The sequence below is a fragment of the Heterodontus francisci genome, chromosome 7 (assembly GCF_036365525.1).
Source record: "Heterodontus francisci isolate sHetFra1 chromosome 7, sHetFra1.hap1, whole genome shotgun sequence".
NCBI lineage: Eukaryota > Metazoa > Chordata > Chondrichthyes > Heterodontiformes > Heterodontidae > Heterodontus > Heterodontus francisci.
In genome coordinates this window covers 49,888,881-49,904,751 of record NC_090377.1, presented here as the reverse complement: position 1 = coordinate 49,904,751, position 15,871 = coordinate 49,888,881, and the positions used below count along the sequence as shown (strand labels likewise).

General features: G+C 41.7%; 1 protein-coding gene across 13 annotated transcripts in view; it reads left to right on the top strand.

Annotated features, from left to right (window-relative positions):
- The window catches only part of cep70 (centrosomal protein 70), a 65,386-nt gene that overhangs the window by 6,708 nt on the left and 42,807 nt on the right, over window positions 1–15,871 (top strand). For 12 of the 13 annotated variants that reach the window (XM_068035158.1, XM_068035148.1, XM_068035147.1 and 9 more), the window contains 4 exons: window positions 1,101–1,200; window positions 8,728–8,851; window positions 11,339–11,519; window positions 15,696–15,871. In XM_068035158.1, coding sequence (XP_067891259.1) covers window positions 1,101–1,200; window positions 8,728–8,851; window positions 11,339–11,519; window positions 15,696–15,871 — 581 coding nt within the window. Of the gene's footprint in view, window positions 1–1,100; window positions 1,201–4,773; window positions 4,830–8,727; window positions 8,852–11,338; window positions 11,520–15,695 lie in introns of those variants that run through there. The other variant, XM_068035157.1, reaches the window with a different exon arrangement.

Sequence of the window (15,871 nt, the reverse complement as noted above, 5' to 3'; positions counted from 1 at the left end):
TCCTGCTTCTGTGCACAGGACATACTTGAGAAATTTTCCACATTGCTGGGTAGATGCCAGTATTGTAGCTGTACTGAAACAGCTTGTCTAGGGGCGTGGCTCTGGTGCACAAGTCTTCAGTCCTATTGCCGGAATGTTGTCAGGGTCCATCGCCCTTGCAGTATCCAGTGCCCTGAGCCATTTCTTGATATCACGTGCAGTGAATCGGATTGGCTGAAGACTGGTATCTGATTCTGGGCACCTCAGGAGGAGGTCAAGATGGATCATCCACTCGGCCCCTCTGGCAAAGATGGATGCAAATGCTTCAGCCTTTTCTTTTGCACTGCTGTGCTGGGCGCCTCCGTCATTGAGGATGGGGATATTTGTGGAGCCACTTCCTCCTGCTAGTTGTTTAATTGTCCACCACCATTCACGACTGGATATGGCAGGACTGCAGAGCTTAGATTTGATCCATTGGTTGTGGGATTGCTTAGCCCTGTATTGCATGCTGCTTCTGCTGTTTGGCATTTAAGTAGTCCTGTGTTGTAGCTTCACCAGGCTGACTCCTCATTTTAAGTATTCCTGGTGCTGCTCCTGGCATGCCCTCCTGTACTCTTCATTAAACCAGGGTTGTTCTCCGGCTTGATGGTAATGGTAGAGTGGGGGTTATGCTGGGCCATGAGTTTACAGATTGTTTGAATATTGTTCTGCTGCTGCTGATGGCCCACAGCGCCTCATAGATGCCCAGTTTTGAGTTTCTAGATCTGTTTGAAATCTATCCCATTTAGCATGATGGTGGGTATCCTTAATGTGAAGACAGGACTGTGCAGATCTGGATTAAAACAAAATTACTACTCTTGACAACATGCTTCTGATTGTCAACATAACTTTAAAAAGGAAAAATTAGATGCTCTTGTGTGGATTTGCCAATGTTTTTTTAATATTACAAGTAATATACTTTTTATTCCTCTGAAACCAGTTTTTGATAAATGTTGAATTTATACTATTTTCAATATCATACTGAGCATGAAAAGGAATCCAACATATTTTATTCATTGTGTTTACCCTCCTTTTTAAAAAAAAAAACTTTCATTTATAGATTATTCTATTTTGTTCTCTAGCATGAACAAGCAGAATGGGACATCTTAAACGAGCTCCTTCAGCAACGTGGCTTCAATCCAGTCCAGCTTGCAGACCCACAAACCAGTAAAAACCAGAGAGGTAAACAAGCTGACAGATCCAGCAAGCTAGTCTACTGACCTAAAATAAAAAAACAAATGCTGGAAGTACTCAACATGTCTGGCAGCATCTGTGGAGAGAGAGAAGCAAAGTTAACATTTCAGGTCAGTGACCCTTCATCTGCTTCTCTCTCCACAGATGCTGCCTGACCTGCTGAGTATTTCCAGTATTTCTTGTTTTTATTTCAGATTTCCAGCATCTGCAGTATTTTGCTTTTAGCCTACTGATCTGTTGGAGTTCAATTGACATATATGGTGCATTTACATTACACTAGTAAAGTTGGTTGGTTTGCAATTAATGCAGTTTGAATCTGGAGTCTAGGCACAGTTTCAAAGTAGACTGAGCTATCATGGAGCAAGGAATCTCACTCAGCTTTGCTGTGCAGGCAGTTTGGGCCTTCAAGAGTTGAGGTGATGCTGAGGCTGCTCCTTGCTGGTGTTAAACTTGTGTAAACACACTATTAAATCATTTTTGTTTTATTGAAAGATTGTGCAATTGTAGGAGTTTTGTGAATGTGTGAGGAATATTAGTGCCTCAAAATTATTATCCGCAAACAATCGCCACTTCAATTTTTAAAGTGTAGGCTAGTGAGAGGATGAAAGTTTATGTACTTAATGTGGCTAAGGTTGTTGGTGATGAGCATTGGTGATAGTTGGATTCATCTGATCAGCTAACATCCTTGACTGACCTCAATGATTATTCCATCACAGAGATGTTAACTCACCTGCCAAGGAGTTCATGTTCTCTTGTTACCTGGTATATTGACTCCTTGAATGGTGAGAACCTAAGATTAGACTTATCCTTTTGTCAGAAATGGGTTTCGTCCTTGCCTCACAAGAAATGTATGGAATGATGGTTGCTTAATGTTTACCAAGTAGTTGAATGTATGATGGACTGAGACTCTTGATGTGTTAGTTGACTGGAACTTACTTGACTGATGTAAACGGACAGGGAAGGCTACAGCAATGGCCTTGGTCAACTGACAGGAATCATCAGCACTGTCCTTCTGAGGCTGGTGGATAGGGTTACATTGGAGGCTTGTATACACTGATTATTCCATAGTGCAGTTGTGTGTTTCTGTCCACAAGGAAAATTTAAGTGATCCCAAAATGACTGAGTAATCTTGCTGATAGAAGTTGGGTAAGCTGATTCTTTGAGTTGTTTTAATGCTCATATCCAGTTCGCTAGAAGCCTGTTGAGTAAGAAATTTACAAGTTGACTTCAGCTCTGACCGTGTTCTTCACTTCTTTTTGTGATCAGTGCTCTTAAACTCGGGAGCAAATGACTTAATGTTGATTTCATTACTTTTGACTTCATAAGGTTCTCAACCTTATGAATCTTTTCTATCTGGAAGATTGGAATTCAAAAGTCAGGATCGGATGCTTCAGTTGTACAGAGCCTTAGTCAGACCCCATCTGGAGCATTTGGGTTCAATTTTCGACACGCTGAGACATAGTGGCCTTGGAAGGTTACAGTGCTGATTCATCAAAATGATAAGGTTTGGACTTAAGCTGAGGCCAGTTTACATAAACTTAGCTTATATTTCCTTGTGTTTAGATTGTTGAGGTGAGATCTAATCAAAGTATTTAACATGATTAAGGAATACAATGCAGATAACTATTTCCTATGGGGAATTCAGAACAAGAGGGTATAATAAAATTAGAGTTGGGAGTGAAATCAGGAAATGCTTTTTCACACACTGGGTTGTGGATATCTGGAACTTGCTCCAGATGGCAAGTGACAGAAATATTGAATAGTTACTTTGCCTCCCAGAGAGACTAACTAGGTGGCATGGCATTAGAGAACCAAAAAAAGACATATTTAAGATAGATAAAGGGGAGATAACTGTTCAAGTAATCAAACTTCGAGAGGAGATAAAACCCTTTGGTCTGGATGGATTGCATCCACTCATGTTAAGGAAGAGATAATACATATTTTATACATGCATATTAAAAAAAATTAGAGAAAGGGATAGTGCTAAAGGACTGGAGGATGCTAATATATTCCTATATTTATAAAGGGAGCTAGTATAAGTTCAACAAACAATAGATGAGAGCTTAATGTCAATGGTAGGAAAGATAATGAAATTTTTACTCAAAGAAGTAATAAAAAAACATGTAGGAACCAAAAATATAATCGAGTAGTCGACATGGATTTCAAAAGTGAAGGTCGCGCTTGACTAACCTTTTATTGACTTTTTTGGAGAAGTTACAGAAATAGTAAACAAGAGTGTTGCGGTAGATGTAATATTTGCATTTTCAAAAGTCCTTTGATAAGGTACCATGTTGTAGTCATGACTATTGTTTGTGGAGTCATGAGACAGGTAGCAGAATGGATAGCAAGCTAGCTACAAAACAGAAAACCGAGTAGGGGTTAGAGGTAGCTACTCAGATTGTGCAGTACCATTTCCCACCTTTTGCCAGAGATTGGTGCTGGGACCACTCTTCATTTATGAAAATGGCTTGGACCTTGGAATTGGAAGTACCATTTCAAAATTGTGGATGACACCAAATTGGGAGGTATAGTTAACAGGAAGAATACAGCAAAATACAGGAAGTTATTAATAAACATGCAGAATGGGCATGTAATTGACAAATGAATTTCAATATGAATGATTGTGAGGTGATACATTTTGGTAGGAAGCACAAGGAGACCATGTACTGCTTGGATAAGAAGATTCTGAATGGGATTGAGGAGCAAAGGGATCTATGGGTACAGATACACAAATCACTAAAGTAGGGACGGAGGCTGATAAGACCATTAAAAAAAACACTGGGGTTTATTTCTAGAGGGAATAGAATTGAAAAGCAGAGAAGTTCTGTTAAACTTGTATTGAACCTTGGTCAGACATTTCTGGTCATCTTTTGATAAAAATAAAGAGGCACTAGAGAAGGAGCAAAAAAAAATTCCCAATAATGATACCAGCATTGATAGGATACACTCATTAGGAAAGGCTGAACAGGCTGGAGCTCTTTTCTGTAGAAAAGAGAAGACTGAGTGGTGACCTGATGGAGGTACTTAAAACAATTAAAGGGTTTAATGGGTTAGATGTAGAGAAGATGTTTCTATTTGTGGGGGATGCCTGAAACTAGGGCTGGGATTTTGAGTCCTGCGGCGTTGCTGAAGGGGGAACCGGAAGTTGGTGGACCTTCCGCTTCTACCTTTTTCCCCCACTTTGCATGCAAATTAACAGTGTGGCGACGGGCACAAGAGACACCTGCGATCATGTGGTGGGGATGGGCTTTCATTCGTGGAACCAGCCGTCACTCTGTGAAGCACCATGCACACCATGGCTATAAATCATTTTGCGTCCTAAGCCTCAAGGAGCAGTAGCCTTAGTGGTATTTAAGTGTCTGCAGATTTACAACAATTAGTTTTCACTGCTTTTTCCTTTGTTTCAGCCCCAGCACCAACTCCTTTTTTTTTTTGACTGGAGCAAGAGCTATAAATATGTCCAGCAGCTGGCAGCGCCCGCCCCCATGGTTCAGTGATGCTTCCCTGCAGGTTCTCCTCCAGGCTGTCAGGGAAAGATGGGAGCTCCTCTTCCCTGCAGATGGACTCAGAAGCCACTCCCACCTGACTAAGTTGGCCTGGATGGAGTGGAGCAGGAGGTATCTAACCGTGGGGTTACGTGACAAATTTGGGTTCAGTGTTGGTAGCGTGTGAATGACTTGCTCAGATCGGCGAGGGTGAGTGGTCTTGCTGAAGCTGTTCCATTGTTTTTCTCCCTGGCTCCGTGTATTTAAGACAGAGAGCAAACAAGGCATGCAGTGAATGCGCGAGCAGCCTTGGTGCCATACACCAAATGATTGTACAGAAAGTTGACGTCTGGCATTTTTTATGTGCATGGATGTGTTGTGTGAAAGCCACTCTGGAATGAGTGTCAGTGCATGTATAATGGATGAGATGCATCTTTTCACATGTCATTAAATCTGCACTGTCTTCTGCAGGATAAATGCACTCACAACCAGTGGGAGCAGAAAAACACAGGTGGAATGTCCCAGACATTGGAATCCTAACACCAGCTGTGGAGGGGGCTGCAGAAATTGAAAGAGGAGGCAGGCAGAGCTGTCGCAAATGGCATACTGAAGTGTCATCTTCAGTCTTGCGGCCATATGTGCGCACTAAAGGAAAGTGTGTGACCTCGTGTTCTGCTGATGCTTAATGTGCCACTGCAGGTGGCCACACTCGAGCAACGGAATGCAGCGAGACCCAAGACTTCGCATCTGGGGAGGATGCTGCCAGTGCCCCAGAGGGTGCACTGTCACCTGCCTCCTCTTCCACCTCCGCCAGTGACGATATATCCACACGATCCGCAGGTGGTTTAAGATTAGAATCTGGGTCACAATATGGTGTACAGGACACAGACACGTCCCAACAGCTGAAGGAGCATATGCCAGCTGGGTCCTTTGACAATTGGAGGACTGCTGGGGACCAGGCCCCTGCTCAGCCCCACCCTGATGATGATCCTCTGTTCCTATGAGAAGTCTGCTGGTTGTGCAGCAAACTAATGTGGAAATTATAGCCAAGCATAACCTCAGACATCTCAGATTTGTGTGTGCCATGGAGGAGTCTGTGTAAGCCATGACGTCTGCCATGTCCCAGGCATATGCGCCTATGGCTTCCTCAGTCGAGAGTTTGGCGTGCTCAGTGGTGAGTTTGGTTGAGCACCTTGGCCATATGTGCTGTGACCTGCACTCTATTACTGTAGCCATGGGCTCCATGCAGCAGTCTAAACGAGATGCAAACAAGGAACCTGGACCTCGCTTCAGGTGCTCCTTCCCCTCATGGAGACAGGCAGGTGCCATCATGCACCCAGATGGAGAATGAGCGCATGCCAGTTGCCCCAGGGTCTTGCTCTCATGATATCCCAGGGTAAGTGGAGACTCGTCACACCCCCCCCCCCCCCCCCCCCACCCCGAAGTTATAAATATAAGATAGACACTAATAAATCTAATAGGGAATTTAAGTGAAACTTCTTTACCCACAGCGTGGTAACAATGTGGAACTTGCTATCACATGGAATATTTGAGGCAAATAGCATAGATATATTTAAGGGCAAGCCAGATCCTTATATGAAGGAGAGAGAAATAGATGGATGCACTGTTGGATTAGATGAAGAGCGGTGAGCGGAGGGTCATGTGCAGCTTAAACTTCAGACCAGTTAGTCTGAATGACTTGTTTCCGTGTTGTAGACTCAATGTAACACTATGTAAAAGGTAATGGACACTGGGTCAAATGAAAGCAAACTGCAAAGCACAGGAACATTGTTGTGGAAAGATTACAATTTTGTTAAAAGAAATACTGTTCCCCTTGTTATTGTGTCAAAAGCTTGTTTTAATCTGAATCGTTCACAATGTATACTTTCGCATAAACGTTTGGATCTGCTGTTGAGACCATTAACAGTGTCTGTGAAGAGTGTAAATGATCAATTGTGGGTTGTCGTGGAGTCACAGAATGGCTACAGCACAGAAGGAGACTATTGGGCCCCATCAGGTCCAAGTCAGCTCTCTGCAGGAGCTATTCAGCGAGTCCCACATTCCTACCCTTTTCTCGTAACCCTGCAATTTTTTTTTGTTCAGATGCTTATCCACTTTCCTATAGACAGCCACAATTGAATCTGCCTCTATCACCCTGTCAGGCAGTGCATTCACTTGCTCACAGACTTGCTTTTCTAACTTTTTTCAGTTCTGATGAAAGGTCACAGACCAGAAACGTTAACTCTGTTTCTCGCTCTATGCAGATGCTGCGAGACCTGTTGAGTATTTCCAGCACTTTCTGCTCTCATTTCAGAGTTCCAACATCTGTAGTATTTTGCTCTTATCTTTTGCAAGTCCATGTACAACACATCAACCCTCTCCGCTACATCATCATAAACTCAATCAAGTTAGCTAAACGTGATTTGCCTTTAAGGAAAGCCAGCACAGATTTGTTAATTAATCCACCCTTGTCATGGAAACATAGAAAAATAGGAGCAGGAGTAGGCCATTCCGCCCTTTGAGCCTGCTCCGCCATTCAATATGATCATGGCTGATCATTCAAACTCCGTAACCTGTTCCGGCTTTCTCCCCGTATCCCTTGATTCCATTAGCCCTAAGAACTATATCTAACATTTTCTTGAATATACTTAATGATTTGGCCTCGACTGCTTTTCGTGGTAGTGAATTCCACAGGTTCACCACTCTCTGGGTGAAGAAATCTCTCCTCATCTCAGTCCTAAATGGCTTACCCCTTATCCTTAGACTGTGACCCCTGGTCCTGGACTCCCCTGCCATCAGGAACAACCTTCCTTCTTCTAAACTGTAGCAAATACCAGCCTAATCAACCAAATCTCTCTCCATATGTCAGTTCTGCCATCCCAGGAATCAGTCTGTTGAACCTTCGTTGCACTCCCTCCATAGCAAGAACATCCTTCCTCAGATAAGGAGACCAAAGCTGCACACAATATTCCAGATGTGGTCTCACCAAGGCCTTGTATAATTGCAGCAAGACATCCTTGCTCTTGTACTCGAATCCTCTCAAATGGCCAACATACCATTTGCCTTCTTAGCTGCCTGCTGCACCTGCATGCTTACTTTCAGCGACTGGTGCATAAGGACACCCAGGTCTCGCTGCACCTCCCCCTTTCCCAATCTATCGCTGTTCAGATAATCTGTTCAAGTGACCTTCTTAATTTTGTCCTGGAATATTTTATCTTTTTTAGCCATACAGTGTCTCAATTGCCTCCACCTTAATTCATTATGATTTTGGCAGCATCTTTCTCCTTGGTAAAGACAGAATGCAGTGTTTTAAATTTAGCTTTAAATGTGTCCTTTTTTTTTGTCCCTTGTTTGTTTATTAACTTGTATCCATATCTATTTTTTTTAAAAAAACACAATTTTAGTGTTTTTCTTTTTTCTGAGAATTTGCCTGGGGTTTTTGAGATTGTAATTGTTCCTACCTTTCCCCCCATGTCTTTGATCCTAAAAATACAAACTGAAAATTGTTAAGAAAAAGAGATTTTTAAAATCTGCAGTAAAATCTAATTTTAATGACTTCCATTAATTAAGAGGTCAGAAATCCATGACCAAATGTTCAATTTTATCAAGGGTGTTTATTTCAGCTCCAAGTACAAAGGCAACAAAAGATCTAGTGAAGCATCTCTTGAAACAAAAGCACGATAATGTTGTCTACTGCCACCATTCTGTTCCAAGCACTTCTGAAATTATTACACTGCTCCTTTTCACATGGTGACAGGCACAGTGGGGATCTGGTGCACTGTACCTATCATTTTGGGATTAACAATGGGATATGGCCATGAGTGTGCCCAGATGTAATGATGTAGCTTTAGGTATTAATTGGCAAATACAGAGAAGATTTATTACAGTTGTTGATTTGTATTGGCACCTGAGGTTGCTAACTTTGGTAGTCTTCCAATATTTAGCATTTCTAAACTATTAATGTCTTTAGGTAGTCTTTGTTTTCCAATGAGAATTTTTAATTTATGCTCATATTTTTAAACTATTGTAGGCCTGGTTCTTCTGGACAAACAGTCATCTGTGGAAATAAGAGAGATGGTGAAGACTCTATTGAAAGACACTGAGCGACGGCAGGCATTGATCTGGGATCTTATCCAATCCAACAAGGAACTCAAGTAAAGCAACCACATGACATTTTCACCAAACAAATATGTACTGTTAACACCAAACCTATTTGTAAATACTGTGTATTTAATAATCTAAACAACCTTACCTGCTTATCAGACTTGCATTAGTGCAAAAATAAAACATAGTTTTGTGAAAATGTGACCTGTTGCATTTTGAAGCATTATATCAGCTTTAACTGGTATATGGTATGGGAGCCTGGTAATGAGGCTTGAGCGGCTGAATGTCCTCCTGCTCCTATGTAATTTTCAGCAATTAAGGATGATAACCCAACCCTCTGTGTCCTCTTTTTAGAGTGCTATGCAAGGTTATACACCTTACAAATGCAAAAGATTTTCAAAGGGACAGTAAACATTAACCTTAAATAATCTCAAGATTTTTCAGGGCAGAAGGAAGAGGGCACAGGTTCAGGGTTAGGAGAGATTTAGAAGTACTGTTTTGCACTAGGGATATCAACAGCTGCAGTAGATTGTGAGGAAAGGGTGAGCTGAAATTAGGGCACTCAACTCCATTAAGAAATAGCTCGGTTATAATGCGAAGATACTAGGATTGGTATTCTATAAGAATATCAAATGGGCTTATCTTGTGACTTCTGTAAATAGTCTACAAATGTTAATGTGTCTTTTAGAATACCATATTTCCTTTCCACTGGAGTGCATGTCCAGTAGATTGAGCATTAATACAGAAGAGAAAATTTACTACCATTTAGTTATAGGAAAATTGTTCATTTTTAACATGTGGATTGCAGAGATTGCCATCATGATCTCACACAATGCCTTCCACATTTTTCTAAAAAGCACCTTGGTTATGATTCTAATGGACTGAAAGAAAGTTATAATGCACTTCAGCTCTTGGCATACAGTAATGGCTGGATTTGCCTGCCAAAGAAAGAAAAGATTTATGTTTACACAATTTACCTTTCAGAACCTCAGGACGTCTCAAAGTGCTTTATAACAATGAAGTGCTTTTGAATTGTAGTCACTTGTAATGAAGGAAACAATAGTCACTTGTAATGAAGGAAACAGCAGCCAATTTATGCACAACAAGGTCGGTCTCATGCACCGCAATGAGATAATCTATTTTAGATTGCTGGTTGAGGGATATATATGGGTCAGAACACTAGGGAGAAATCCCTTGCTCTTGAAAATAGTGTAATGGATTTTTTATGTCCTTCTGAGGGTGGACATGGCCTCGCTTTAACATCTCATCAGTAAGGTGTCACCTCTTACAGTGCAGCACTTCCTCAGTACTGCATTGAAGTGTCAGCCTAGCTTATTTATTTAAAAAAAAACTAATACAGATGAAAAGAAAACTCATCTGAGCCAACATGCTTAAATGTGTCAATACACTTGTGTAATAATTTATCACCAACTTGTCCCAACATAAGTGCTTCACACTTGCATTTCATAATTCAAAATACTTAATCCAAATGCTATCCAAGTTTAGGAGAAAATATGGAATTGGGATACTGGTTGTTTTTCCAGTTCAAGTAGACATGGCATGGATTTTTTACATGTGGTTTTTGTAGTTTGCTGCAATGTGAGTGTTGGGGTGATGGAATCTACCTAGTCACCATTTGCTTCATTGAAATGCTGGTGTCAAGATTGGCTGTACTAAATTTTCAGAGATAGGTCTAGGAAGACGTGGCCCTCTATACTGCAGCCAATGTTATTTCGCCACGAGCAATGAATTTAAATACAAGTGGATTTTTAAAAATCATCTCTACTCTACAGAAGAATAGGATATTAAGTGGCTTGTGGTTACAACAGAACAGCCTTTAAAAACAAAATTGGCCATGTGAGCCGCATGGAAGATGGCAGGATCCCCAAAGACACATTGTACAGCGAGCTCGCCACTGGTATCAGACCCACCGGCCGTCCATGTCTCCGCTATAAAGACATCTGCAAACGTGACATGAAATCCTGTGACATTGATCACAAGTCGTGGGAGTCAGTTGCCAGCGTTCGCCAGAGCTGGCGGGCAGCCATAAAGACGGGGCTAAAGTGTGGCGAGTCGAAGAGACTTGGTAGTTGGCAGGAAAAAAGACAGAGGCGCAAGGGCAGAGCCAACTGTGCAACAGCCCCGACAAACAAATTTCTCTGCAGCACCTGTGGAAGAGCCTGTCACTCTAGAATTGGCCTTTATAGCCACTCCAGGTACTGCTTCACAAACCACTGATCACCTCCAGGCGCGTATCCATTGTCTCTCGAGATAAGGAGGCCCAAAAAAAACTCTACAGAAGAATAGGATATTAAGTGGCTTGTGGTTACAACAGAACAGCCTTTAAAAACAAAATTGCTTTGTTACCTTATTAAATTGGTTTCTACCCTTCCTTAATTAGTTGTTAAATGAGAGGTAATAAGGTATGCAAAGGAATTAGAATACCCAGAAATATTCTTGCCTTGGACCAATAAAACAGAATTTTGCAAATTTCATTCTGCTTTTGAGACATAACACAATATTTGTTACCATTACAGGAATGACCTGCACCAACAACAGAGTAAAGCCTCTCCGAAAGAACAGTGTACATCTAATCTGGAGCAAGTCCTTGATGCTGTTAAATTGAAGATTCAGGAGGTACAGAGTGACGATTGTGTGAAGTGCTGCCAACTGCAAAAGCAAGTTGAGCAACTGCAGCATGATAAACAAGATATGCAGGTAATTGGGTTGACACAAACTGCTTAGTTGTATTTTAAGACTTTAATTTCATTCTTGTCTAGGACTATGGATAGTCTGTTTGAGTTCTGTGATTCATGAATGTTCTAACAATTACTCTAATGATCAGTGTTCATAAAAACAATAAGATCCAATCCCTCTACACCTCCATCCCCAACCAGGGTGGTCTGAGAGCTCTTCGCTGCTTCCTTGAATGGAGGCCCAACTAGTTCTCATCCACCACCACTCCTCTGCCCTGCTGAATTTGTTCTCACATTGAACAACTTCTCCTTCAACTCCACTCACTTCCTCCAAATAAGAGGTGTTGCTATGGGTACCTTGCCATGCCTGTCTTTTTGTGAGAACTATCCCTCACCTCTTTTCCCAGTATGTTGATGACTGTATCAGTGCTGTTTTTTGCACTTGCCCTGAACTGGAAAATTTCATCGACTTTGCTTTCAGTTTCCTTACTTCGTTTGCCTTCACATGGTCTATCTCTGACTCTTCCTTTCCCTTCCTTCACCTCTCCGTCTCCATTTTTGGGGATGTGCTATCAATCAGTATTCACTATAAGCCCAGTGACTCCCACAGTTACCTCGACTACACTTTCTCACACCCGCTTCCTGTGAGGACTCTTTTCCACTCTCCCAATTTCTCAATCTCCATTGCATGTGTTCAGATAATGCAACCTTCCACTAGCATTTCCGATATGTCTTCCTTTTCCTCAACCGAAGATTCCCCCTCCATCATGGCCGACTGAGCCCTCAACTGTGTATGTTCTATTTCATGCACTTCTGTTTTTACCCCTTTCCCCCTCCCTCCCAGAACCATGATAAGGTTCCCCCTGTCCTCGCCTTCCACCCCACCAGCCTCCGTATCCAATGTATCATCCTCCAGCATTTCTGTCACCTCCAGCGTGACGCCACCACAAAACACATCAACCCCTCCCCTCTCCTTTCAACATTCCACAGGGATCATTCCCTCCGCGATACTATGGCCCACTCCTCAGTCACCCGCAACACCATGAACGGTGAGAAGGGACGGGTAAAAGGGCAGGTGTTGCATTTCCTGCGCTTGCAAGGACAGATAACTCTGGATCCTTCCAGGGCTCTACCAGCGACATATCCAGGATCACAAATATGGATAAGGTGGGTGACTGATGACTTGTTTGCCAGGGCTGGCATTTATGTAATTTCTCAGCGAGCACTCTGATTAGCCTTTCTAGCTGGCTTTCCCCAGATACAGCATACCATTGATTGCACACTCATGGCAGTCCGAACACTACCACAGCAACCAAGAGTTTTTATAAACGGTATTGGATATCAATGTACACCCACAAGAAGTGGTTCAGACGGATCCACACCAGATTCCCTGGGAGCTGTTATGATGCTTCGTACTGAGGCACTCCAACATCTGTGTTCTAAGAAGCAGATTTAAGGGCTGACTAGTAGATGACGAGGGATATCCACTTCAAACTTGGCTTACCACCAGGAACCCCACCAATGAGGTACAAGAGCGCTGCAGCAAGAGCCACGTTATCAGGTGTGTCTTCGAGCAAACCACTGGAACGTTGAAGACATGCTTCAGTTGCCTTGATATGTTTGGAGGCGGGCTTCAGTACTCGCTAGCCTGGGTGTTCAGAATTATAGTGGTGTTCTGCATCATGCCCAACATAATGCAACAGAGAATATGGCAGGGGCTGCTCACTCATTTTTGGTTGTGGAGAACATAGAAGAGGAGAAGAATGAAGCTGGGGTATACCTCTCCAGACCAACTGCTTTATTGACTGCCCGGGATCCCCTAATATCACAATAAAAGTGCGTAGTATGAATCACAACAAATGAAATCCTGTAGTTTGCTTTTATCAGCATCACTCCTCCATTTGCACTAAGCAGTCCTTCAACTACTCATCCACACAATGGGTCCCATCATGCATCCATATTCATTATGAAACAAGTGAAGGGGTAGGTTGACATACTTGGGATGTAATAATGAGCATGATGTGAAAGTGGTGTTCATCAATACATTTCATGTGGCTTTTGTATTTCAAACAGGAAATTTAACATAACATTTTGTAAAACACCCATGTGCACACCCTTGCTGAAATACTGTTTCTTCAAATTATGCTTGCTATCACTTCTGTTTTGCATCCTGTGTGACTCCAGCAGAGGTAAGCTGCTCAGATGCCTGCCTGACTTCTGAGAATGTTTCGGAGCCCCGTAGGGCCCTGCCAAAGACTGCCCCACCTGTGCCTTTGCAGGGGTGTACTTGGCCACTGGGAAACACGACCACGTGTGTGGTACTGTCTATTCAGGAGGAGGGTGCATTGAGAAGTGGAAGCGCTTTGGGTGGAGCTCCATTTCCATATGCTCTTTCACCATCATCCCTCTCCTGGGCCAGCGCCATATCACTCTTGCCACTCTGCCACAGACTAGATTGGTGAAGATCAGCAATGCATTATAAGGCCATGGACAAGGTATCAGTTATTTTGTTTAAGGTAGCAGACCAGTTGACATCCAAAGTCAGTATGGATATGGTCATCTGTCATGAAGGTGCTTCCATTATTTTAGTTTTTGAGTACTTGTATTTGAAAGCTTGTGAAAATTGGTTCATTTGAAAGACTGAGGAGGTGCATGCCTTTTTAAAAGGTTACTGGAAGGACACTTTGGATTTTAAGAAAAAAGCACTTACTGGAAGAGACAAACACATACTAAATAAACACTTGGAGCCTTACTGGCTATTGGAGTTGTTTACAGAGAAGTCATATGCTTAGGTTGATGGTTGTCAGGAATTTTTGGGCTTTCTGACTTGGGGCTTGAAATGTTCAGTTGGGGTATAACCTGCTAAAGGAGAAGCCACCCAACTCATCCTTTTCCACCTGTTTTGAAAAATCTTCCGAGTCTCCAATATGATAGCTGAAACCACTAATGCAGTAATTCTCCCGAAAAGCCTGCAAGACTACTTCTCGATGTCCTGAACTGAATTGCTGCAAAAAGATCCCAGTGACAGCCGTCTACGTGCACCACGACACCAGACCAAATGCCTTGGAGAATGAGGGATAGAAAGTGATTGGAAAAAGAAGCAAAAACGACATGAGGAAAAATTCTTCCATGCTGCAAGTGGTTAGGATCTGGAATGCACTGTCTGAACCTGCCTCCATCATACTGTCAATCGAGGCATTCAAAGGGAATTAGACTGATATCTAAAAAGGAAGAATGTGCACGGTTATCGGGAAAAAGTGATGGAAAGGGCATTAGGTGAATTGCTTATTAGAAAAGCCGGTACATGCACAATGGGCTGAATAACCTCTTTCTGTGCTGTAACAATTCTGTGATTCTGATTCCCTATCTTATCCTTTTTTTCTTTTAAGAAGTGAAAATATCTTGGCCAAAGTGTTTTTTTTTAAAGTTAATTTCTGCAGAGCCAGTTATTCATTTTACTTTATTTTTTCTTTGTGTGCATGTGTGCATATTTTAAAAGGGTTGATATTTATAATTTTCTATTTCAAACTGTTAAGCTTTGCATCTTTATTGAATAAGTCTTGTTTTATAATCAATAATTTTATTGTTTACGAAACCTGGTTGGCGATTTTTATTCTGAAACTAATCAGTAAAGTATATAATTGGCCCCATCGGTAACTGGGTGAAACATTTAAATATATGTTGTGACCCGTGGAGTAGTGGAACTAGAGAAAGATGGTGCATTTCTCCAACCTTGGCCGTAACACATTTCATCACTTTTTATGGGAGCATGCTGTGTACAAAATGGGTGTCTGCATAGTGAAATTCATTGCAACTGAACCTGTTTGAGAACTTTGAAACAAGATGAGGTGTGATTAGGATTCTTTAAAATAAAACAGATTAACATTTTAATAAATTGCCACTCACATATTTTCTGTGGTTTGCGAGCAGTACTGAGGAAGATACATTTACCTAAAATTTTGTTAATAGCTAGATTGTGAACTCAATATCTCATTTGTCAGAGATTTAGTTTGATATCTGTTGCTTCAAATCCTGTCATAGCGATGATTAAAAAAAAAACTGCAATTCAAATTCTTGTACCAAACTTATTTTTGTAAGTTTAGTCAGTTACAGAATAGAAATTAAAAATTAATCAATGTTATTGTGATTGTTTTGATATACATTTTGCTGTGTTATAAGGATTTTATGTGCCCATTAGGTACACCTTCATCAGTTGAAACAAAAATTACATGATCAGGAGAAGACTATTGTGCGATTGCAGAAGAAGTTGTACATGGTTGTGACTGAGGAGGAACACCGCATTGAAAGACAGAATAAGGTGTTTCACCAGTTTCATAAACGAACGGCCAGAGCACATACCAAACCTAATCGACA